The sequence below is a fragment of the Telmatherina bonti genome (genome assembly GCF_933228915.1).
Source record: "Telmatherina bonti genome assembly, chromosome: 18".
NCBI lineage: Eukaryota > Metazoa > Chordata > Actinopteri > Atheriniformes > Telmatherinidae > Telmatherina > Telmatherina bonti.
In genome coordinates, this window is record NC_136616.1 from 25,376,569 (window position 1) to 25,403,778 (window position 27,210).

Here is a 27,210-nt window from a genome sequence, read left to right on the forward strand (position 1 = left end):
ATTTATCAGGGAAATTGAGGAAATGGAGGAAATACTAAAGGCATTTTGACGTTTGGAAAGGATCCACCCATGTCTGGTGTCATTTTGCTGATCCTATCACTTGAAATATGAGCTGAGTTGCTGTGACACTCAGAAGGAAAAACAGGAAAAGCTTCAAGCTTCAAGATCATTGATAATGTTTGTTTCTTCCCCTCCAATGAAATGTAAAAATGTCACGCCTTGGATTTCCATAAAGAGCATTACAACCATCGATACTCCTGTGTTGCTATGGAAATGTGATGTTGGCAAAGTTGTCTAACTGAATCTGTTAACAATAAAGACAAGATAAGGGAAGGTAGGTTTATTTGTACAATACCATTTAAGCTACTTTAAATAAAACATTAAAAATGTGACAGGCGGGTTACATTAAAGCATCAGACATATATATGAATGAAAAAGTGAGTTTTGTCCTTCCCACTGTTGCCAGTGTGCTTGCTCAGGATGGGAGATTGAGTTGGAGCCTCCAATTCAATCTGTGGTTTCCTAATATAGGCTATTATGAATTGACTTTCATTATGTTTTTTTTTTCCTGTCTGTAAAGCGTCTTGAGATGACATTGCCATGATTTGACGCTATATAAATAAAGTTGAATTGAATTGAATTGAATTACATGCTGATTTATTTAGCATAAATCAACAACTGTGTCCAGTTTTACATGTGTTTCCCTTTAAACTACAGTAAATACATGTTAAGACATGAATTTTCATTGAAAGCCCTCTGAAAATATTCTAAACTGCCTCTATCAAAAATGATTGTTTTATATAATATTGTCATGAATGTGTAGGTGTACTGAAGCGGCCACGATCCCTTTCAGTCTTTATTATAATTTATTTAAAACAGGATACCTGTGTATACTCTACTCAAAAATTCAATTAATTTGCATTCAAAATGTCCCCATTTTTACATGAAACACGACAATGCTAAAAGCATAGTACCATTTTGCCTCCCTTATTATGATTCAAAATAAATTATTCCCGCCTGTTTCAGATTAATAGTCAGTACAAACATATTTAAATTTTGGCCATTTAGTTACTGCTGACAAATTTAGGACAATCTATTTATAAAGGAATATCTATAAAAGAAGAATTTCAGACTTGTGGTAATTTGTTGCGGTAATCGACTGATCTCTTGTTATTTTTCACTTTAGCTGAAACAACAGTTTCAAAATAGGCAGATGCATTGTATTTGGATTCTTATAATCATTATTTTGGACACAACTTTGTGGCTGATGTGCAATATTCAGTGAGGGAACTAAACTGAATAAGTGTTTATCCACACCATCAGGCTTTTAAGAAAGAATTTGTGTACTTGAGTGCAAATTGTAGGCCTTGGACTAGTATTGCATGCAACGTCTGTTAGGTGTGTTACTGCCATCTAGTGGACAAAACGAAAGATGAACATCCCACTGTTCTTCGTGCTTTTATTTTGAAGGCACGCCGTAAGTTCCACTTGGTCTATGTTACTTAAAAGCGCGGTTACTAGGCAACACAAGCGTTATAGATGACAACATTGGGCTTCTGACTTCAATTGTACTTGATGTTGTACCATCAATGTGCTGTCATCACTGCTAAGCGGATATGCCACCACGTAAAAAGGGGTCAGCGAAAAACCCAAACAATGCTGCAGCACAACCTGTAAACAAGAACTGGGAAATTGGCCTCGCCAAGGCACAACTCGAGGAGGTTTGTCTTGCTGTCAGTCCAAATATCAGACAGTCTCTCTCTCTCTCTGTGTGTGTGTGTGTGTGTGTGTGTGTGTGTGTGTGTGTGTGTGTGTGTGTGTGTGTGTGGTGTTAAAAAAAAGACTTAAGAATTGGACGCTAAAAAAAAGTCTATAAAGGAAGAGTAAAGTGCAATTGTGAATTGGAACATTTTATTTTGAAGTTTTTTTAATGGACAGGAAGTCGTAGCTCGCTATGGTTAAATTAATCAAACCTTTGACGACGCCTCTGTAACTAATTTCACAGGTCTAATAAGTTTTTATTTTATTTACTATAATGGAATTGAAGTGATTTACAACCCTTGAAGCTATTAACCAAAATTTGTTACAATGTTTTTCTTTATTGTTATTAGCTGTAAGGCTAATAATTAACGACTATGGAAAAAGATGCTAAAATGTCGGATTCACCACGATATGTTAAACTGCGCTCCACCTAGCTTAACTTTCAGTGCTTAGATTATAGCAGCATGCTAATGTGCTTTTAGCTGTTTCGAAAGTGTTGTTACACAATTAAAACTAATATTCTGATGTTAAAATTTACTTTAATGTGCATAAATGCAATTTAAATGCGATGTTTATACGCATTAATGAAGGATTAAAGTTAATGTTTGGTTTCGTGCACAGAATGATGCATAATGAAGTGTGTCCTGTCATTTTTAAGGTAAATTTAACCCATTTGTCTTCTTCTCAGGACTCATGGCGGGCTTGCGTGTCCTTGGTGGCTGGAGGAGGTCGAGAGGAAGAGGAAGTCATCCAGGTCCTGTCTGTGGCTGTCCAGAAACCTCAACGCAAATGTTTCACCTTGTTAAGCTGGGACAATACCATTGAAAAGGTGTCATTATTTTTATTTTTCTGTGTTCTAAACAAACTTAAAATAAATTTGAACGCTGGAGTCATAAAGTTGTTAACACCCTTATCTTTTATTTCTATATACCTGTTAGATCTGAACGAAGTTCTTTAATTGACAATGATAAATCAATTCTTTTTAAAATGACAGACTGCTTTATTTCAGCCACAATCCAAATATCCTTATATTTTAATCTGTTCTTTCTAAATAGTTTCTTATAATTTGCATCTTTTATGGCTGTTTTCTTACAAAATGAAAACAAAGCTGGCTGTAAACCATGCTGTTGCTCAAAAAAAAAAAAAATTTTTTTTTTAAAAATTATAATTTGTTTCCCTAAAGAGATGCAAACAGTGTTCGCACACCTCTCATACATTCTGTTTTGCCCAACAAAACTTTATCTCTACAGATCCATGAGCTGGGGAATCCCAAAGCAAAAAAAACAGATAATGCTCCCATGTTTTATGAGGTAGGAATGTTTTAGAATGAACCAATTACACTGTAGTAACAACATGTAGTATATCATCAACTTCTAAATCAAAATGTGCTAATGTCTTTTTTTGTGTCTTTGGAGGTTACTGAGTCAGCTAAGATGCTGCTGGATGCAGGAGAGGAGATTCCCTGTGACCTAATGGCAAAAATACTGAAGTTCCAGCTGCTACAAATAAAAGCCAAAGATCAGCAAAGAAGGGAAGAAGAGCAGGTTGGTGCTCTTCATCATGACCATGCAGTGTGTCCATTCTTTATTTAGTTTGAAAAGTCCTGAAAGATTTTTTTCAATAATATGTAAAGTAACTGTTGTAATTGAATGTTAATTTATATAACGCCTTTCAAGATAAAAATAACACAATGAAACACTAAACAACACAGTTAATATCTGTTACCTTTATCTTTAGACTGAAAGAGAAAAAGCAAAGATCACCCCTTCCTCTGACAGCAAGGATAAAAGTGGGGCTAAAACCTCTGACAAAAAGGGAAAAGGTCTCTCAGCTCCGGTTGCTTCCATAGAGAAGAAAACCAAACTCAAACGCAGGGATGATATTGATCCTCCCACCTTTATAGGTAAAAACAACTGTGCTTTTCTGTAGAAAACCAACAATACATGTTTAGTATGAGTTTTGCTTGTGTAGTCTAGTGTGGCTGAATTGTACCTCTGCTGTGGTTGATATTTGTTTAAAATAAATCTAAAAAAGCTTTTGCGTTTCTTGCTTGAAACACAGTACTCCGCAGTGCTTGTATAGAGTGTTGTGTGTGTATGTTTACAAGGGATGGGGAATCAAATCGAAAAAATAAAAAATCAGGATTTTTGTTAAAAACAAATGTTATGTTAAAAAAAAAATCAAATTTTTTCCTTTCATTCATTCATTTTCCTAACCGCTTAATCCAATTCAGGGTCGGAAAGCTGGAGTCTATCCCAGCAGTCTTTGGGCGAAAGGCAGGGTACACCCTGGACAGCTCGCCAGTCCATCGCAGGGCATAAGAATAATCCATTATATAAAATTTTGTCTTCTTTTTTGTTTTTCTTGATCTATTAACTTGTCTTCTTCGGCATTATAGCAGCAGAATGATGGTCTGGTTACTGGTCTTTCCTTTTTGAAACTAAGAAAAGTGACTCGCAAAAAAAGTTTGTTATATGTCGCAATTTAAACTGAATCAGCTGTAATCATTTCTCAGTTCTTTCTAGCTTATTGAAGAATGAAGTTACTTGGAAAATTAGCACTTTTTTTACTTACGTGTAATGATTATGAATCAAAAATCTTCTGAATCGAGAATTGATTCTAAATCTAATTGTCACCCCAAAAATTGGAATTGAATTGAATCGTGAGTTGTTGTAAGATTCACATTCCTAATGTTCACAAAGGAGAGAAAACTTTGGACATCCATTAACAAATTAAAATGCATTCCTTCTTGTTTGTCTCATTAGATGATGAACCAGAATGTGGTCCTCAGCACTATGTCCTCTTGGTGGGCTTCTACCAGCCACAGCTGATTGCCTTGTTAGATGCCATTGGTGTACATGTAGCAAACATCATCAAACTGTGCTCCGAAGAGCAGCAGGAACAACCCAACTGTGAGGCCAATGAGCAGAGTTCAAGAGCCTCTACAGTTCAGGATACTGGTTAAGAGACTTTAGTGCATAATAAACATGTGTTTCTTCATATTTTCCGTGTACATGCACTTATTTGTTGTTATTGATGTTATACAATTTTCTCTGGGGTTTAGAGGTGGATGTGCAAGGCAGGAGGCTGGATTTATTCTGGTCAGGTCTGAGACAAGTTTTAGAGAGTGGGCCACCAGAGTCCAAGCTCCACGACATCGTTCTGCTCAGCTACATTGTTCCAGTTGTCGCTTTTACTCATCCTCCGGACCCTGAGGCTTTGGTGAGTAGGGCAAGTGTTTCAGAGATCTGTTTTACTCTTCTTGTTGGCAAGCTAGACCTATGCACATCAGGTTTTGATGTCAGTTTAGTCAAAAGCCTGATTTTCTGAAATGTTTCTCTGTTTGGGGGTTTGCTTTGGGTCCAGATGAAGTTGGGAGGCCTTATCTTTGATGGTGTGGCCAGTCTGATCTATGACTGTCTGGAGAGGCGCAGGCAGCATCAGCACTACCGTGACAGTATTAAGCTCATCAATGTACCCACTGTTGTTGAGCTGGATTCAGAGTCTGCAGAGGTCCATATGCTTACACTGTAAATTAGAGCCTCAGTTAAAAGCTATATTTTTTTTATGACATGTGTACTTTGTCATTTAATGAAGTCAGCTGCTTAATTCTTATTATAGAAGAAAAAAGAGATTGCTATGTTTATATATGCTTGTATATAATTTGTTGAAGTTTTACCTTTTGTGTTTCTTGTGCAAGGTGATGCCAACTTCAGCTGTTCACTCTCAGACTCTACGCTCCAAGAAAAAGTCAGTCCAAGGACAAGACCAAGCGGACAAAGGTTCAGTTTTAATTTTTCACTGATTAAAAACTCACGGAAAGACACATGACCAATTGATTTTTAAAATTTTATTTTCTGTCCTCTCCTCAGTGGGGACAGAGCCCAAGTTGCCTCATCTCTCTGTTAACACAGACATGCGTTACTATAGCAATCTACTCGACCTGGTTCCCCCTGAAGCCTGCTCTGTGCCCTTGATATTGCATTGTTTACTGGAGCAGGTATGTGTGCAAATGCAAATCATACTACATATGTCAGCAATGTTTGAGACTTGATGCCAGCACACTAAAATCTAAGAACTTTCTTATGAACAGACAAAAGAGTAGATTTACGGACACACTGGAAGCTGTGCAGTGTGAAATGTAACTTCATTTCTGTGCCTAGGTGGTGATTTCCACAGAGCACTCTTATTCCACTGTGCCACATACTGCCGAGGAGCTCAAACCTGTCAGCGGTCCTTGTTTAGACCATCAGCTAGTCAGTTACATGCTTCAAAGCTTTCTGCCACTTATAGATAGGGGAGAGGAGAGAAGCCATCTGTTAAACAACCTCTTGGCCACCGTAGAGCTGGAAGAAGACAAAAAGGTAACAGTACAACACAATAACATGTGAAAGTATGAAAAAAAATTACACAGAAATGTACATTGTATCAAGCATTGGTGGTTCAGTGGTAGAATTCTCGCCTGCCACGCGGGGCCAGCCGCGTATAGTTGGCACGAATGAACGAGCCAATAGGCAGGCGAGGTTGTCTTGCTCATGAATAATTAATATCCTCAAAGCACTAGCAACACCAGCAACACCAGTAACCTCAAGGTCACGAGTTCGAATCCCTTTTGAAGCATGTCAAATCGGACATTTAAGAGTGGAGGTCATTTTAAGGGTTCAGTATGAACATCAGATTGATAATGGTGGTATTAGTGGTACTGTTCATATATGTACACACATGAAAAATTATATGTATGTATATGTATATACAGTTTCCTTGCTTGTAGAAGTAGGCACTATAATTTTTAATATTATTTGTGCTATCATCATTATTATTATTACTGTATTGAGAAGAAGTTACATGATTAATATTTCTAAGAAGAGTTAGGACAAAATAAATTTGTACTTCCTACCACTTCCTTTTGTATATAAAAATTTAAAATGTAATTGTTAACTTTGGGGGTTTTTTTCATGTACGTCTGTGGTGGAATTATTGGTTTGAATATTTATGACATGTTTGAAATAAATGATCTGATATAATTTTAGTTATTATTGTATGAAACTCTATATTGTATTACCACTTAATGTCGGTGGACATATAACTGTATTGAAAAAAACTTTCCTACCACAAAGTACTTTCACAAAGTTGTTTTTATTTATCAGTGAAATTCTGTGCACATCAGCAGTTTCCTGTGTGGAGGACTTTGTGCTAACTGAGTATGAACAAAGTAATGTAAACATCACACAAATAATTAGGGAAAACATATGGCTCCAAAATATCAATTATAAGTATAATACAATACTTTACAGTGAATAACAGTGTGTGTAAGGGGCAGAGTTTGTGTGTGTGTGTGCATGTGTGTGTGTAAGAGCAAGTGATAATGAATGAGTGAGAAAAGTTGTACAGAGGTTACAAAAATGAATATATAAATATCAACATATATTTGAAATAATAAAATAAATGTGTATAAACATAACTTTACAGTAAAAAAAACATTTACAGATATTTACAATGACTATTATTGAATAATGAACGAAGCAAATGGTTTTACAAGAAAGCGTATGTACAGACAACTCTATATATCTAAACATGTTTGTAAAATATGAGAATTTGTTTATGATAAAATAAGTGTATCATACCACATAAAACGTTTTACATGAGCAGAAAACATTTCAATGAGAATAAAATATAGACAGTTAGATTATTTCCTTTTCTCTGACCATCTCTTTTTCTCAAGGTCATAAAATGGAGACTTCTGGAAGTCTTTCCAAGTCATTTCAGTCTCCATGCCCTGGCCACGATACAAGGCGTGCACTTTGGCGGGGCAGTATATATATTTCCCTGCAACACCAGGGAAACACCATTTAAAATGTCCGCCACAAAATCTATTTCTCGCCGTCGACTGCCGCTCTGTCGAGGAAGCCGCAAGAACTAAACTTTCCCCCGAGGGAAATAGAAAAAGAGAAATAGCGCCACACCTTCGTAGTGACCAAAAATGTATTGCATCCGTAGTGGTTTAGGACTACCAAAGAGTGAAAAAAAATTACACAGAAATGAACGTTGTATCAAGCATTGGTGGTTCAGTGGTAGAATTCTCGCCTGCCACGCGGGAGGCCCGGGTTCGATTCCCGGCCAATGCATACACTCTTTTTCTCTTCATTCTGAGAACTACTGGGGCTCATATTTCAGTAGGAAGGACAAGCTGCAGCCCAACCGAGAGGGAACAGCCAATCACTGCCAGCTAGTTGTCATGATAATGGAGCGGCTGCTGGGCCATTCATGGAAGAGGGTGGGGTTGACGTTATGTTTGTAGGGGGAAGGGCAAAGCACTTCCATGATTAAATGCAACATGTTGGAAGTGTTTTTGCACATATATGTAAATATGAAGCGACTACATATATGCAACAACGTTTAAGAGATAGTTATGCTGTTTTCAGTTCAGTGGTAAAGTTCCTTATAAACGAGTATTATATTTATATCACTGATATGTTTAAAATCCATTCTACACTTCAAAATTTCACATGTGCAAAACCAAAATTTTAGATCACATATAGCCTACGTTTTACCTCCACTGTCATGTGTTCAGCTGTAATGCATTCATGAATAAAGAGTAGCCATATCAAACAAGGTTTCCAGTATACTTCCACAAGATGGTGCTATAAGGAAGAAATAGAGTAGTACTGACATCTACCATAGAATAAAAATTTGGATCTGTATTTTATGGGTCTGGTAGTTTAATTAAATTTCAGAGTTGTTAGTTAATCATCAGTCAGGAGTCTGCATGCAATTCTCGTTGGATCTGAAAAACTCAGAGCTAAATTTTCTGGTTTTGTAATGAACCTGGATGGCATTACTTTAGCTTCCAGTGCTACAGTGAGAAACCTTGGAGTAATATTTGACTCGGACCTGTCCTTTGGCCCACATGTTAAGCAGGTTACTAAAACAGCCTTCTTTCATTTACGTAATATAGCCAAAATTAGGGACATTCTGTCTTAGAGTGATGCAGAAAAACTGGTTCACGCTTTTGTTACTTCGAAACTAGATTACTGTAACTCTCTATTACTGGGCTGTCTTAAATATGCCCTGAAAAGCCTTCAGCTGATCCAGAATTCTGCAGCCAGAGTCCTGACCAGAACCAGCAGGAGATATCATATTTCTCCAGTTTTAGCCTCTCTTCATTGGCTGCCTGTTGAATCTAGAATAGAATTTAAAATCCTTCTCCTTACATATAAAGCCCTCCACAACCAGGCACCACTATATATCAAAGACCTCATTGTTCCTTATATACCAAGCAGAGTACTTTGTTCGCAGACTGCAGGCTTACTTGTGGTTCCTAGAGTCTCAAAGAGCCGAGCAGGAGGCAGAGCCTTTGGTTATCAGGCCCCTCTCTTATGGAATAAGCTCCCAGTTAGTGTTAGGGAAGCAGACACCCTCCCCACCTTTAAGACTAGGCTAAAGACTTATCTTTTTGATAAGTCCTATAACTAGGGATGGTTAGCATCCCTTAGTTATGCTGCTATAGGTTTAGACTGCTGAGGGACATTTCCTGATACACTGAGCTTCTTTCTTTTTCTCTTTATCTTTCTCTTTTATCCCCCCCAATAACAGTGTTGCATCATTAACATGTATGTCTCCTGTCTCAGCAGGTCTCCCTGGCCGGGAGTAGCAGTTCCTGTTGTCTGTTGTCTTTCTGTCCTCTTCCCCCCACACAGCAGAGGCAGATGGCTGCCTGTCCTGAGCCGGGTTCTGCCGGAGGTTTCCTTCCTGTTAAAAGGGAGTTTTTTCCTTCCCACTGTCGCCAGTGTGCTTGCTCAGGATGGGAGATTGAGTTGGACTCAACTCAATCTGTTGGTTTCCTTATATAGGCTATTATGAATTGGCCTTCATTATGTTTTCCCCTCTGTCTGTAAAGCGTCTTGAGATGGCATTGCCGTGATTTGACGCTATATAAATAAAGTTGAATTGAATTGAACTGAATGCAATATACAAATGCAGCACATTTAAAAAGCAAAGTGTTATTTAGACAAATATATAGCTTTTGAAACTAACAGCAGATGTTGGTAGAGAGAAGAAAAAGAAGAAACTGGAAACATTAAAATAACAATAAGTGCTGAAAACAACCTAAATCTTGTGCAAAATGTGCAGGACTTAAAACTGTCATTTCTAGAAATCCAAAAGGAAGGACACCTTCATGTTTTGGACACAGTTCAGTCAATAATTCAATCCACTTCTTGTGATCGTGTACACCAACTATGACACATGCGATTAAAAAAACACCAAATAGAACTATAATCATAACTTTACAGAAAACCAGAAGTTGCTGGATAAATTTTTCTGTCCTCCTTAGCGGCACAATTCAAAATTAAAATCAGATCAATGCTCTATGAGTCCATGCTTGGATTTATGGAGATTGTTAATCTAAGATTATTCTGTAATTCTCCACAATGTACCATTCACAAATCTCTTTTTGTTTTGTTCTTCTGTTTCAGAGGTTGATGGAGAAGTTTTTTGCTGTGGAAACTCGGAAGAAGCCTGAAAAACCTCTGGTTATCAGATACGGCGATGAACAGACAGCACGCTTAAAGGACGTTACTGTGAGTTCTATTTATTAATCTTTTTAATTACAGTATTAAAAGTGAGTACAGTTATTTTTAGCCAGTTCTTAAGCCTGAAAGTAACATTTATTTTGTAATAAATGAAAGGACAGAGGATTTAGCTCATAGTTTAGCTGTATGTACAGTATTTTGATGTGTCCGTACATGATCCTTGTAGGTGGCTCATGGTTTTCATCCAGCAGAGGTTGAGATGTCCATGATGAAGTTGTCTCTTGTCTGGAAGCTGATTCAGTCAGTAGAAAAGACGAGAAACAGCACCTCCTGTTGGATGTCAATAAAACAGCAGCTGAGACATTTCTGCACTGATGGTCTGAAACTCGCCTTATTCACCTCAGCTCAGTATTTAGACAGAAGCTGTTCTTCATATTTCAGCAAAATGTTCAGCATTATCAGTCTATAAACTTACCTTTACTAAAATGTTGACTTTGGATTTTTAATCCATTGATGGGTCTCCATTTATTGTTATAATGTCATGACATATCACAGATACTCTGTCATGGCCGGATGTGGAGCGGCTGTTTCACCAGAGTGTATTTGAGGCTATGACCCTGACCACATTGGATCAACAAGGTGTATTACTGGACACTGGTGGACTTCTGGGAAGGCTTGAATCTGTACAACAGAAGACATCAACAATTATCCCTTGGGACAATCCTTTATGCTACGCTAAACAGCAGCTACATAATCTGCGGATTAAGGGTCTGTGACTGCTGCACTAAGATCTTACGACACTAGTTGACTCAATAAAATGTATTTCTGTTACTTATTTTAAATATATTTGTATAAAACTACCAGCTTCACTGCTGTATCATCATTTATCTCACACCACAGATCCAACATTTCTTACTGAAGACCCTGCTAACCTCCAGGTATCATTTACTTTTATTACTGTTGCCATATAATAAACCTTTTGATTTGAACAAAAACATTGCAGAATTACTTACCGGCGATGCTGCATGTTTTTGTCCATGGCAGCTCAATGGAAAAGTGTGTAGCATGCTGGATTTATCTGAAATGCAGAGCAGCAGACTGAGGTCTCTGTTTCAGTGGCATTTTACTGAACATCATGATGCTGCTGTCTTCCCGCAGGTGACTCAGATTTTCCACTCTAGTTTTCTTATTGCTGATGTTTATTTATTTGTAATATTACCTGACAGAAGGTGTGTTAAAAAAGCACCAACGTTGTTATATTAAACATAACATGGTCATTTTAGTCAGGTGAAGTAAAATGTAGCTGTAAAGATTTGTTGCAGAAAGACACATTCTACTGTTTTTAATGTGTTTCAGTAGTTTAAATGTTGCTTACAGGATTTTGGTTTCCCACATGTGTAGGTTCTCCAGTCGGCCTCAGAGGAATATTGTTGCTTGGACACATTTAGAGGAAGTCACAATAGCATCTTGTACATCTTTTGCCACAATCCCATGAGCTCTGATCGCCAATCCAAAGAGTTCTGGGATGTAAAACTTCACACTGACGTCAAGTTCAGGTCAGAACGTAATGTTTTTTTCAAGAGTTTATTTTTAATATCTGTTTTAACATCACCACCGATGTAATGTACAGTGGATGTGACCAAAGTTAGCACAGTAACATATATATACCTCTTTTTTTTAAAATATTAAGAATAAATAAGTATCAATTAGGCCTGATGCTTTTATTCAACTCTACATTTTTACCACCAACTTGCACAGGAAGTACCTGGAGCATGTGGCGGATTCCATTGCAAACTGGACACGAGAGGAAGAATTAAAGAGAGACGCAGTACAAATCAGAAATGAGAAACCTGCTGATTCTCCTAAAGGTTCTGTATCATTGTTTTGAACTAAAGGTCTCACTGCTTGGCTACTAGTTTAACCACATTTACCAGCAGCATGCTTATGACCTTGATATTCTCTGAATCATTTATTCCCAAGCAATGGAATAAACAAAATAACTAATCATCTGTTTCTCGGGGGGTTACTGTAGTGTTGTTAGTAAATCTTAAATGAATGCAGAGCAACTAGTAATTCAGCTCCTGACATAGTCTAGGTAGTTTCTTCCACACTGAATATAGCTGTCTTACCTTTTGTGTAAATGCTGCGTTGTTTTGTTTTTTTGGATTAGATGAAAAAGCTGTGAACTTGGCAGAGGATGAGGACAAGCTGGAGCCAGCCATTCGAAAAGTCTCCCTCAAAGTTGGTACCATGAACACATCACTGCACACACATGTGGTACATTAATATAGAGTCATTTAAAATAAAATGGTCTGTGGAATGAAAAGAGGTTCTGGGCTGCCTTACCTTACCGATTTAATAATAAAACATGTAAACTAATAAGAAGACTTTATTGCAAAAGTTATAAAGATAAATCAAAATTCAAAATACATCAATCAGAATCTCTGAAGCATAATCACCGCATCATCATTTTCCCTCCCTTTGGCTGTGGTGTGTGTCTGATGTTCATGGCGTCACAGGCTTGGAAGTTGGAGCAAGAGCAACAGAAGGAAGAGGAAACAGCCAAAAAATCAAAGAAAGACAATACGGCAAAGGGCAAGCAGCAGAAGGAGGAGACACGGCCGACGGACACCAAGAAAAGTAAAGCTTTGTCTGCTGAGAACAAAAACAGACCAAGTACAGCAGGCAGCTCAGCCATCGCTGCCCCAGAGACCACCGTTACTGAGGAACCCCGTCTGAAGGAGACAACAGAGGATCCTTTCAGTGTGAGGGCAAACACTTAAAACTCATGTTGGTTTTAACACAGGAGCAGGATCTCAACATATGATTTTAATATTCTAAGGTTTTATTTATTACACTTAGTAAGTAAAAAAAAAAAAAAAAAGAATATTCTAATTACTTTGTCTTAAAATGAGGCAATAAGAAAAAAAAAATGAGACTAATATACAGGAGCAATGTGTCCTGTTTACAGGAGCCCCATAATAACTTAGCTGGAGAACCACCTTGAGTTTCTTTCATTTTTTTTTTACTCTTTCTTCATACCCACTTTAACCAGTTCAGGGTTATGGGTCACCTGAGATGAGAACCAGATATTTATTTTTTAAACATTCTGATTTGAATAACGTTAAAATTGAAAGTTGGAGTACTACTTTCTTTTTCCATGGGACTGCATGTTGTAGTCAGACAAATCTAAGAATGGACTCTAAGGACGTGTGTGTTAATGTGTGTGTTTGTTTAGGGTTTTATTGGCTACATCATGGATGGACAGCTGATCCATGTTTCAGGTTGTGTCCAGAACCTTTTCCCTTCTGATGGAGGACAAATCACTGTTGAGAATGCCTGCTTTCTTGAAGGTGTGGAAGACAAAGCTAGAGTTGTAGAAACAAATTGCTGTAATTCTGTATGTCATTTTAACACAGAGGGAAATGAAATCCAGGCAAATTTTTTATTTTATTTATCAAGAAACAATCCAGTAAATACCTTTAGAAAAAAAACTCTCCAGAATAGCTGATTCATATGAAACTTTGCATTGCATTTGGTTTTTATTGCTCTCATTCTCCATCAATTTGGTGCTGTTTTCACTCCAGGTTCCAGCCTGATGAAATTGGCTGTGAAGAAAGATGAGCATCATTTCTACACACACATCAACCAAGTTGTCATTAATCCAGCAAGATGTGACCCGAAGCAAGGCTGTGAAAGTAAAGATGCTGGACAGCACAGATTTATTTAGCTTTTTCTGTAATTTCAGAATGATATTGAACCGTCTTTGAAATAATGGCAAATTACTACAGTAATGTAGTAATTTGTAATGCTGATCAATCTTGGTATTTGTGTGTGTGTGTGTGTGTGTTTCCTTTTAGGACCAGAGGCTTTGGAGGTGAAAAGTGTGAAACAGGGCTCCTTTTCAGCAGTGTTAGATAATAAAATCCACCTCTCTTACAGCTTCTATGGTTCCACTGGAGAATACACAGGTTCGCATTGATTTCAGCTTTTGTATATAATTACATGAACCTTTTACGTTAAGTATCATATTGTCTGTACTATGTTTATAAACTACATAAGCTTGTCTTTTTTTAACAGTAAGTGTTTGTGTTTTGTTATGTTCTAGTGAGTTCTCAGGAAACTAAAGGGGAAAACTCAGGTACATCCATCCCTGAGCTTCTCCCCTCCTCCTCTGTCCCACACTCAAAAGGAGTAGACATGGGGTCAGTTTCCTCCAGGACTGATCAGGTCAGATTTCCAAAAACGCAGATTTATTCATCCACAATCATAGATTCACTAAATATTCATAAAAATACAGCATGTGCAAACACAGACAAATTAATGTTATGTTGTATCATTAAGGGGTGTGAAGACCAACCAGGTGGGCCATCGACTCCCTTCAGCAGTTTTAATGCATCGGTTCCTAATGGCTTGTTCATACAATTCCTGCAAGAGGAGATACCAGGTTGGTCAGAAACTGTCCCATTAGCTCTTGGGTCTTGTCACTAATCTACAATATAATTTATCTGCAGATAGTTATAAGTTCCATAACTCTCTTAATTATATTGATTCTCTGTGTCTGAGTCTAGGAGCCTCATCAGAGGAAAGGGGTATTTTAGTGAGACAGAGTTTTCCTTTGCATGGCAGAGGACAGCTGCAGCATCTTCAGGACATTTCCCTCTCTAAGGAACTGTCTCGTATTATCACCGACCAAGGAGCTGTGATCCGTTGCATGAGAGATGGTTCCACAGAGGTATACACACGTTCATACGGAATGACACTTAGCATCAGATCCACACTCATGGCTCTCAAAATCTCTCTTAAATCTGCAAATGCTTATAACCACGACTTGCCTTTGTGGCTCTCACAGTTGTTGTCCTTTTGTGGAGGGGGTCTGGGGCTTGTTGAGTTTAGGACGCATTATCAATAGTGTTCCTCTGTTCCTTTGTCATACTGTTGGCTAGTTCAGCTTGTGGATACATTTATCTGCTGCTTTAATGTGAACAGACTTTAAGCGGAGGTCAGTCCAGGGTTCAATACCAACAAACTTTCAACAAACTTTGACATGTAGACTGGGGATGTTGGGGATAATACCAGCAACTTCCTAATGATTAAAACAAACAACTGCCCACACCAAGGGTGTGCGTCTGTGCTGTGATGTAAGGTACCAGTCAAAGGCTAATAAAGCCTCATTTGAATTGATAATCATGATTTTTTAAATAACCTGTAGCTCATTGGGAATGATGTAACAATAATCCTTTTGATTTGATTAAATAAACTATTTAAAAAGTTTTACATCTGGATTATTGGGAACCTTGTCAATGATAACAAAGTTTTTGCTTGGAAAACATTGACCTGTGGAAAACCAGAAGGCTAAAAGAGGAAGTAGCAGCAGTCCAGGCTTTGTGTTTATTTGCATGGAGAATTAGTAACTTTGGTCTGATTCCAAGTCTTCTCGTAGGAATGGTAGAGTGGGAATGGATCATGATGCCAGGTTTATATTTAGAGATATCTACTTGTGATTAATTCATTTGGTTGTACAACAAAACCGCTGCTTAAAGCAAACAGTTAAACCCTAATCTGCATCTGCTTTTATTATAGATTTTGTTTGCTGATGGCTCAGTCAGTTTCAGCAAGGACTCGGGTCCAGTGTGGGTTTGTGACTCTGAAGTTCAGGAAGAAAACTCTCATTGTGAAGTCAAAGATGAAAATAAAGGTGCCCTTACCGTTTTTAGAAACTTATGTTGCACTGGCCTGGAAATATTTCAGTATCACTTTGACTCTTACACTGTCTGTAAATGTTTGTAAATGTTTAGATCTGATTTCAGAGAAAGAAACTGGGACTGAGAAAGGCTTTTGGTGCACCACAAGTCTATCAGGAAATCGCATTTCCACGATTGGGACCACACACAAACACATTCCCACTCCCTCTCTTCTCACATTCAAATCCACAGACCCCATCACCCATCAGGCAAGAATCCAGTTACATCTTAAGTTACCAAAGTTACAAAGTAACCAAACTACTGTTGTGTGTCAGCGACATTTAGGAATTAAATTAAAGTCCTTCAATTATTGTTAGTTTTACAAATGTCAATATTAGAATGATTTGCTGATTTGGCACATGATCCTGTATCAGGTGATGCTGAGCCGGGAGGATCTGGTGGTTTCTGTCCAGAACCCTGATGGATCTCAAATTGTTGAGCATGCAGATGGAACCAGGATCACCACCCTTCTCCAAGACAAGCCACTAGATGCAACATCACAACATCTATTTTACACAGGTAACACAGACACTTCCCACACACTTTAGGTAGTTTATTTTTATTGGAAGCAACATCCAGCAACAAACCTGCACTTAAAACTGCTACACACACACATCTGCAGTCAGAGGTTTCACATGTACACATATACAGTATGTACTCATTTAGCCATAGATCCTCTATATATAAGAGATAAGCATCTTATTGTGTACATGTCTGTCTGTTATTTTTTTCTAGGGGAGAAGCCAGAAAGTGTCACTGTCAAATCAACCTCTCGGTGTGGAAGTGGCTACATGTGTGTCACACATTCTGTGGACAGCTTAAATGAAAATATGCCAATCCCAGATGCTTGTGACAATGACAATGAGATCAGCAGAAACAGTGCAGGGAACACTTGTGATAAGGAGGGTGCTTGTAGAAATTTGGTTGAGTGTGCTCAGAGTAATGTGGATAAGAATGATGAGGAGAGTGTGTTTCCTGAGGAAAATGTGGCTGAGAATGGGAAGACGAGTCCAAGTGACAGTGGAACGGGCAGCAAGTCCGCCAAAGAGCGGGTCCTATTGGTGGAGAAGGAGGGCTGCGCCACGGTGGTGATGTACCCAGAGCGTCATGTTGGCCACATCTTTTTAGCCGATGGAACGATCATCACTGGAAACAACCAAACACAGTACGAGGTGTGTGGTCTACAGTAAATATCCCATGTAAGATTCTTTGTTTGACTTTAGGGTCTGAAATAAGTTTGTTCGCCCTTGTCCGGTCTTCTAACAGATTGCATGGAAATAAGCATTAAAGCTGGGGTGGGTAATCTTGCTCAGACATTTTTTTTTTCACTGTGTGAAGTGGTTCCTCGTCCTGATAGTAGTCTATACATTTTGTAATCATGAACAATAAGAAATATAGTTAGACCCCTCAGTTTACTGTAAATCTGTAAAAACTCTGACCAGTCAAAACGTTCGGGCCGAATTGAAGTTGTTCATTTCTTATATGTCCTAAGCTTCTTCATGGCTGAGAAAATGCAGGAAGGATTTTCCCAAACCGGCTCGGTTTACTTGCCTCGTCCCGCTAAGCAGCCAAGAAAGAGAAAATCGTTGGTGGAAAAAGCTGCGAACTAGAAAAGCACTCGGAGAGCGCAAACCTCCGCCCAGCCTTTAAGAAATTACTGAATCCAAACGGTGATTCAGAGCAACTCCAAAATTTAATCAGTTCTTCCTTTTCATGTTTCCAACAACTCCTGAAAATTTAATTAAAACCCGTCCATAACTTTTTGAGTTGTCTTGAATACAAACAGATAAACACTGTAAAAACATAACCTCCTTGGTGGAGGTAAGAAAAAAGCCTAGGATCAAACAAGGAGCAAAACCAGAGGGGGAGGAGCCAAGACAGGGCGCTACTTTCACATCTTGCTAGCTCCCCAACATTACTTACCGCAGCTTTAAATCTTAAAAACAATTTTAAATGTTTGCAAAAACTCTTCAGAACTATAAATTGCTGCATTTTCACTTGTCTTTATGCATTTTTGTTAAAGGTGTTTCCATCTAGCAAAGGCTTCCTGCAGATCCAAAATGATGGAAAGTATGTGTACTCCTCTGACCCACTTGTAACCCCCACCCCAAAACACAGCAGCCCCACCAACCAACCAGGAATTTACACCATGAGTCACTCAGACAAAGTAGCCTGTGACGTTACAGATGACAATGGGAACCATTTCCAGGTGATTCTCGCAGGATAGATTCATGTTACATGCTGTGTTGGAAACAATAATAAGCCGTGTTACAGGTGATGGACGATGGGCAGGTATCTCTGCTCAACTTCGGTCCTGCTTCAAGCACACTTAAACGTGATGAGGAAGAGCTGGACGGGGAGGAAGAAGAGGAGGAGGAGGACAGACAGTTCAATCCTCATGTGAAACCCAAAGAACATCGTCCCAGGTAGCTTTCCAAACATAACTAAAGCTATAGTATTACACCAACACATCAGCCAACTTTGTTTTATGTTCAAAATTTGGATAGCATTGTTACTTACAGTTTGAAAACACACCTAGGCTGTTTCTGGTGCACAAGGATGGCTCAGGCACTGAACTGCTAAGTTCTCACACTGTAGAGGAGCTGCTCCAACAAGCATACTCTGACCCAACCATAGCATTGCTGATGGAACCACTTCCAGACAAACAAGGTGCACATAAATAAACACAACACTTCCATAAAGACATTATGTATTTAACTTTCAGAAGTAAAATGTTAAATGACTGTTTCAGATGAGTTAGGCATCACCATCTTAAAACCCAGCCACCGAAGTGTGTGGTCCCAGTGGTTGCTAGGGAAACAGAACCCGGACATCACACCTCCCAACCTCAGAAACCGCAGCTGGCATCACTTCCCTACAGTAGAGGTACAAGCATCCTCACAGACATGCTGTAAACGTTCGCGTAGTTCAACATCAAAAGCCCACTGCTTTTGTGTTTCTCTGTTTTCCAAAAGAAGAAGAGCCCAGGTCCTCAGTTTGGTACCGACATCGGGGTTGGTCTAACTCTGACGGAAAGGTCTGGTGGTTCTCCAGCTCAGCACCAGCCTGTCAGGAGCTGTCCTGAAGTCTTGGAGATGAGAGAACTATACCAGCACCGATCATTCACCACACAGCTCAAAAATCTCATTGACTCACAACTTAAAGTAAAACTTTCATCATCCTTTATTTTAAAAAAGTTTATGATGTGATACTTACCTTAAAGGGGTCCTATTATAATATTTCAAGTTTTCTGAGCTTTCTACAGTGTTCCAGTGTTGAATCCTCATCAGACATGTGAACGGCACTGTTTTTTATCACCTAAACGCACGTTTGAGTTTGAGTTTGAGTTCCAGCACTCTCTCCTTTCGGTTTCCATGGCGACAAAAAACGCGTCGTTTTAGAGAGTTTTTTCTACTTCAAAATCCTTGTGACGTCCCGGGGGATAAGGTTCGGTGATTGGTTACCTTCTACTGGTTAACAAGGACATGTACAAATACATCAGGCGGGTGGAAAACGTCGGATAAAGTTATTTCCAACGATGGCTGGTGAGTTTACCAAAGAGAGACATCCTGCTGCATTCGTTGCTGTGGGTTGCTGTTTTCCACTTCGTTTTCAGGGTCTGATTCAGGTTCCAACATGTAGGGCTGTATGCTGTGTGTTGACATTGTATTTTGTCTTTTTTTATTGAGTTCATATTAGCCTAATCCTTCTGTTTATGAGATGTTACAATGACGGCGAAAGCAGTTGCGGTGCGCGCTCCCGATGTAGCGCAGTGGCGGGAGGCGGGGCTTCATGCGGAAGAGTCTCAATCCACTCGTTTTGCCCACAGGCTGATCTGACAGCCTACGGAGAGGGTCGGTCTGAAGTAAATAAAGCGATTTGTGACAATAACTCCATCAATCCCAGCCCTTCTGGGCTCAGAAATAAAAATAAATTAGCCTGAAATGCACATAATAGTTCCATTTTAAACAACTTTAATACCAGTGATTTGATTCTTTGATCAGTTATTTTGCACAAAAATGTTTGCATTTAGGCTATTTGTTTTGTCAAGTTAGCTAAAGTAACGGAGCCGCATCTTTAATGATTTTGTCTGAAAAGATCCAAATTTCGCTCTGAATTTTGACAAACACTGACGTGTTTCTGCAGGAATACATCGAGAGTTTGATGGTCAGAGAAGAGCAGTCCGAACACATGAAAGTGAAAGACCCTCGAACTGAGGAAGAGAGTTTGCATGCCAGGAATCTCTTCAATATTTTACTGGTGAAAACACACACACACAAACACACACATTTCATCAAAGCCAGCAATGTATTCCATAAACAAGAAAAAATTTCAGCCCCCGTTGCTATGTTTGCATGTTTAGGATATCTTCCCAGTCTGCCCACTAACTTACAAATACTGTAACACCTCCAATATGCAGTGTGAATAAAAAAACATCTACTACTGCTCTTTGTAGTCTCATGCAGAAGAAGATGATGCAAATCCCACTGCTGACACCAGGATTACAGGTGAGGAAAATGGCCTAATGTGTGAAGCCTTTAACATAAACCCCATGTTTCTGCATGAGGCTGACGGAAGTGCTGGAGGCTGCAGAAGAAATCTTTCATTGTGTGTTTAGATTTTGGTTGCTGGCAAGGGATCAGAATACTTTGGGGAATATCTGGTTTTATAATTACTCTGTAAATCTGCAGTGGATGTTGGCAGCCTGTACAGCCGAGGAGTCGGAGCATCCGCTGAGCAGTCTGATGGTTCGGAAGACACCGACACAGAGGCGACTGACAGTTTGGAAATATTTCAGTGGTGTGTATGCTCATTAAATGTTAACAAAGGGTACATATTAAACGTGATTAATATTTTATAAACCTTTGTCTTTTTCAGCTTTAATCATGGAAAGGATTTGAAATGGACTGAAAGGCTTGCAAAACACAGGTAAACAGAATAAATGCAGACATTTTTACTCTGGTTTGAATCAGGAGAACTTAAAATATGCTTTATAATTCATGGTCACACTTGTGTTATAAATCTGTAGGTGTGTGACACAGGTGCAACAAACTGTGTCAGTGTGTGTATGGTTATTTTGAGTCTATCATTCTACCACAGCAACAAGTTAAAAGTAAAAATGCTCTTGTTGCTTAAATTGCATATATGTTTTAGACAGGAGATCAGTGAGGAGAAGGCTTACAGAGAAGCTCTGCAGAAGAAGAACGTTGCTCCATATTTCCACCCGGAAAACATTCAGCTATACCACGTATTATATGCCACACACCATACAGTTCATTCATTCATTTATTGAAGTATATTGTCAGTTTAGATGTTTCTGCAACGGATAAAAAGACACAGCATTGTTGCTTGTTTATCCAGAATCTGCTCCCCCACCATGTAGCTGACATGCAGAGTCTATCTATGGATCGCTCTCTCTTCCCTCAGTCGGATAGTGCTGGGGTCCTTGTGGAAGATGCTGTACAAGAACGCAGTAAGTTGCATTACAACTTGTTTTTTGAAACATTAATATATATTAGTCACTACTGCCAACTTGCCTGAAGTGGGAAGAAGCTCAAACTGGTACCACCCCTTTTCTTTTCATCAAATTGATTAATTTAATTCATATCCTCCTGACTACCAGGAAAAAAAAATGGGTAACTACAAATGTCCACTACGGAGGACATTGCTTTTAAACTTTTAAATATTGTGGTCAGATATAGTTATATTTATCTAAGAAACTATTTAATGTGTTTATAAGATATTCAATGAAAATATAACATATAAACATATAAAATTTCATGTAAAAATCAGCACAAAGAAAAGTATTATGCACTTTTGTTCTTCCCATAAAACATGCTTGTTGCAATGGAGGCCATTTTTCTTGAAGCGAGAAAGAAAGTTCACAAAGCCCCACCCCCACAAATGAGGTACCATTTAAAAGCACTAAATGTCCTCTTTAAAAACCAAAAGGTGTCAGTTCAGTAGCATTCAGGGAGATGAAAATATTTAGGTTTACAAAGGTCCTCCACAGAGGACAAATTTGAACTACTGGTAGTCAGGAGGATATGTATTTAGTTTGATGTAGTTTTGAACTATGATCTATAGATATGATTAAATGTGTGTTGTATCCTATCATATGTTTTTGTCACCACAGCCCCACGACCCTTAAACCCAACTCCCTCTCAGTCAAAAAGGTAAAAATATGGATTATTATCTTTATTTTTCCTCCACATCTTTACCGTGAGTTACATAAAAGTTTCGCTTTTACATTTGACAGTGTCACACGGCTAAACTTGGGTTTTATTTTCAGTCTTGCAGCTGGAAGTGACAAGGTGCCTGGAAAGAGACCCACCAACCCTACACCGCAGACTGCTGGTTTGTTCCATAACTTATCCATTTTTTATTCATTTATTTTTCAATATTCTTTAGATTGAATCATTTATCGAATTATACACTAAATGACGGTGCAAAATGTACTTTATTATGTTTGTCTGAGTGGAAAGTTCAGAGCATAGATCAGTTTAATCACTCTGGATGTGCTGTGAATATGGCTAGAAGAGTTTTGAGGATAACAAGACGAATGTACTGTGAATTGTGGACTCTGGCTGCACTGCAGCTATAAATGGATGTTTTTGTGTGTATGATTCATGTACAGGTGAAAGCAGCCTGAGGGTTTCATCTAGGCAGTGCAAGTCAATGCAGGTGGATGTAACAGGAAAGCCTAGACGGAATAAAGTCAGACTACCAACCTGCATCCTCGGCTCTAAACCCTGCAGCGTACCGAACCAACACGTAAACATGCACACGTAGTACCTGAGAAATTTGATATTTCATAAATTACAATGAAAACTTGTGTAATTTTATCATTGTTGGAATCTTTATTCACACACAAGTCTAAAATGTTGTTTTTAGTGTCTTTGATCAGCTTTATTTTAGTTTAAAACTATTTTTAAGAAGGAACTGGACACCCTACTGGCCCCCGGTAAATCTATTCAGTGTGGAATCTTCCACAACCGTGTTGCTTTTGTACTTCATAAAACTTTCATTATATTTTCCCCTTTATTTTTTGGTGCTTTACTGGTATTAAACTTGAGATTTGTTCTCCAAAGTTGTTCAGTGAGAACTGGAAATGATTTATTTTTATTTGTCGCTGGTAAATGCAGGTTCAAACAAATTAACAAAATGGATTTAATTTTTAATTTATTGTAGAAAACATCTCATCTTCTTTCAAAAAGGGGTTTAAAATGCACAAGTAAAAACATATAACTGGTTGTGTAAAACTTCTGACATGTTTAAGATCATTTCTAAAACAAATATGTTCATACTTTTCATCTGTTTTTTGGCTTATTTTGCATGTTAAGATAATATCAAGTGAATAAATTATCTTTACGTTACTTGTGTGTCTAAATAGTGAAAGATACAGTGATGTTACACACACAAGTGGATGTCGAGTAACAGGGACCCTCAATCCTGGTCCTCGGGGTCGCTGTGCTGCAGGTTTTCCAGGTATCCCTGCTGGAACACACCTGGCTCAGACTCAGACAAGCTCTGCACATGTCTGATAAATACACACCGATTTGAATCAGGTGTGTTTCCGCAACGGCACTTGGAAAGCCTCCAGGACACCGGGACTCCAGGACCAGGATTGAGGATCCCTGGTCGAGTTGAACATGTTGTCATAATTATTGAAAATGAGTTGTTGTTTTTTAAGTAGCATTTATGCTTGATCTCATCACATTTTTATCTGTTTCTGTGTTTCCTTGCATGTCAGTTCCTGACAGTGGAGGAACCAGTGAGGAGAAGGTGTCGAACAGTTTCTCTTTCTGATCCAGGCACCATTGTGAGGGGCTTCCAGCTTCTCCCATCAAGCGTTGATTTCGGGGTGCTGCAGGGGGGCACCACCTCGACCATTATTGTGGTCATGAGGAATGTGGGCGTTGACACTTGCAGGTGTGACAGCAGACGGATGCATGAAAACATCCATATAATACAAATGTTCAGTTGAGCTGCAGCTTTACAGACAGCTTCAGAGTTCTCTGTTGCATGTTGGAGAAAAATAAGGCTGTGTGAAGGTGGAAGCAGCTTGTAGGTCACCTTCAAATCTAAAGGGAAAACTTTGACCTGTAACTATTTGTGGTTTGTTTTGATTCTGTTGCTTGCAGGTTCCACGTGAAGCAGCCTCCTCCTGCCACAGGTCTCCGTGTCATCTACAATCCTGGACCTGTAAGTTTCCATCTGCATGCTGCATAAAAAAGATGAACACATTAAATTAGATGTTACATTGGACTTTTCCAGAATGAATGTTGTTGAAATCACAATATAAAGGAATTTCCTCTTTTACTAAAATGTTGATGACATTCAGAGTAAATTGAAGCTTTTATTTTGTACAATGCTGCAAAATCAATTCATACGTCATCCGTCTAGGTGGCTGCAGGTTTACATGTTCAACTGCAGGTTCAGCTGTTTGCCATGCGTACAGCCCAGGCACAGCTCGAGCCACAGAAGTACATCTCGCAGGATATAATCATCTATACTGAGACAGACATCCTCTATCTGCCTGTCACAGCTAATATCCTTCCTACTCTTATGACAGATGTCTCTTCTGAATGTGTGAAAGATACCCACTGGGAATGTTTGTGTTATAGTTGGAAGTTTTTAAAACGTTGTAAAATGTTGTTAACATGCCAGTTTTGGTGATATTTGTCCTTACACACTTTCACTCATCCTTCCGGAGAGACTGAATGACAAAGAGACCAACGGTACACACAAAAAGAAAGTATCCAGAGCCTTCCAGTCATCAGGAACTTCCACACATATGAGACAACACACTCCTGATCAGGCCTCTAATTAAAACAGGTGAAACAATAAAAATACATGAACTTACAGTTTACTGGCTAACATAGTGGGTCAGTATTACTCAACCTGTTCTTTTTTCTGTTGTTTTTTTATGATTTCAGGACACTTAAATGGCACCACCGAATCTCCTGATAGACCAGTCTTCCATGTGATTTCACTGCATTTATGTCAAACTGAAGTTTGGATTTGCTTTAACTTTGGCAATAAAATCTGTATCAACAAAAACTGTGGCAACTCCTTTAAGTATGTTTGTTGCTCCCTAGTGCTTAGCTGTTTAATGTGGGAGGGGTTTAATATTTTTCTCCTCTTACCAGAAGTGTTTGCAGTGATGACAATGTGATGTCCATATAGACAACAAAAACCCAGTCAATAGGGTGTCATTGCTAAAATGTGTGTTATTGTCTATCCTGGAAATCTGGATATATGCTTAGATCATCATACTTAACATAAACATCTACAAAATCTACATATTTTCAGGCAAATTTAATTTAAATTTTTCAAAAAGTTGTTTGAATATTTTTAACAATTATTTGCTATTAGCTTATCCATTCTTTTATGTATGCATTTTTGCCACTGCAGATGTAGTTGATATTCGTAACACCATGCAAAATGCAATACAAATGTGATATTCTGACTTTGTGTAAACTGGTTAAACCCTAAATCGAGATGATGTGGCAATGCTATCAGTGTAAGTGTGGACTCGTCGTGTTCTGAAACATTGTATTATTAATGTGCTAGTGCAAGTAGGTTTACATAAGAAAACATCTGTCACACATTGCTTGGCAAAAATCATGATATACACTTGAATAATTGCAGAGCTCTGTACCTTCCATATATACATATATATATATATATATATATATATATATATATATATAGATAGATAGATAGATAGATAGATAGATAGATAGATAGATATGTGTGTGTGTATATATATATTGTTTTTTTGTTTTTGTTTTTTTTTGCTCAGTGTAAACCTTGCCCTTCATATTCTCACTTACAAAATCTATCATTATTTGTGTTATGATTCTAATGCCATTCTCTGAGTTCTGTTTTACTATTGCCTGACTGATGAATTTGCTCAGTGCTGTTCCTGCTATTTTGTAGTGGATGGAGCTTTTCTTGATAAGTGTAGTTAAAGGAAATCTGCAGATTTTAAACATGATCATTTGTTTTGCCATTTTGTTAAGCACCTATAGTGAGATACTGCTGTCAATTCAGTTTGCTTAAACCACTCATATATATTATAATATTTAATATATATGATAATAATAATAATATATACATATATGAAGTCAAATTTACAATTCAACTCTTGGTATATCAATGTTCCAATTTAAAAGTGTTTGACTAAAAGAAGTAATAAGAATCCTATGCTTTTACTACTTTACCCTGCAGCTAAAGGAGTCTCTGAGCCGATTGGGAGCCTTGAGGGAGATGAAAGTAACCATATTCTCAACATGTCCTTGGATGTTGAAACTGCATAGACTTCTGATATGCAAGGCTTTCTTCCACTCAAATGGCAAAGATGCTGATCTGAGAGTTTATGGGTATTGGAGTGATGATGAGGAGGAGGACACAGATAGTTCTGAATTTTAAGTACTTTGTGGGCTTTTAGACTGCAGCAGTGATGAGTCCGATTACGACTGCACCTTTTCTGAGGAAGAAGAAGGCGATAGTAAAGAGGAAAATCTTCTGCCATCAGTCTGGGAACATCTGATTCCTCCAGATGTTGGCTGACAACCCTGAATACTGAAGAACTAGCCAGTCCTCCAGTATTCAGTCTTACTCCAGGGGACTAATCCAGCTTGAAACGCTCAATTCTGAAGATGTAAATCTACTCATTTACTGATTTGTTTGTCTTCTAAATAAATACATTTTTTGAATGTTATTTATGTTATGTTTATTTATAGTTATTTATGTTATTTAATGTTATAAATCTAGTTTACAGCGCTTTGTTCTGTATCAAAATCTAGTCATTTCTATCCATCATAGTGTGGTGGTCACATAGTTATTGGTGGATAGACATGTCTAAGTATCCTCATTCTAAATTTTAGGAGGGGATTCCTTCTACAAATCTGACACCAAATGAGGATCTGCTTTATTACCCGAGTAACTGCTCCTCACATAACAAACAAAAGAGATTAGTCCATGATACGAAGATACTCCTTTTCAGCAGTTTCTTATTTAAAGAAAAAGGAAAGTTTACTATCTCAGAAATATTGTATGATTCTTTTCTTCATATCAGAAACACTGACATGATTTCTTTCAGGTTTCTCTGTTTTACTGAGGTAAACACATCTGAGATGACACGTCAATCTGGGTCCAAAGAAAAG

At 38.2% G+C, this 27,210-nt stretch overlaps 1 protein-coding gene across 1 annotated transcript; it reads left to right on the forward strand.

Moving 5' to 3' along the window:
- Positions 1-1,616: 1,616 nt before the first annotated feature.
- spag17 (sperm associated antigen 17) lies at positions 1,617-26,614 on the forward strand (the record flags this gene model as incomplete). Its single annotated transcript, XM_079257802.1, has 43 exons — positions 1,617-1,721; positions 2,450-2,590; positions 3,012-3,071; positions 3,177-3,305; positions 3,499-3,664; positions 4,527-4,721; positions 4,826-4,983; positions 5,128-5,274; positions 5,462-5,543; positions 5,634-5,761; positions 5,925-6,125; positions 10,236-10,340; positions 10,519-10,596; positions 11,337-11,450; positions 11,694-11,848; positions 12,051-12,160; positions 12,463-12,533; positions 12,812-13,057; positions 13,531-13,645; positions 13,880-13,990; positions 14,153-14,263; positions 14,401-14,433; positions 14,864-15,027; positions 15,876-15,990; positions 16,091-16,245; positions 16,411-16,555; positions 16,772-17,208; positions 18,060-18,245; positions 18,311-18,436; positions 18,559-18,706; positions 18,789-18,922; positions 19,012-19,200; positions 20,183-20,261; positions 20,728-20,866; positions 21,191-21,284; positions 21,398-21,509; positions 22,173-22,212; positions 22,329-22,393; positions 22,674-22,810; positions 23,790-23,968; positions 24,181-24,241; positions 24,443-24,626; positions 26,493-26,614. The coding sequence occupies 43 exons, from the start codon at positions 1,617-1,619 to the stop codon at positions 26,612-26,614; spliced, it is 5,772 nt and encodes a 1,923-aa protein (XP_079113928.1).
- Between the last annotated feature and the right edge of the window lie 596 nt (positions 26,615-27,210).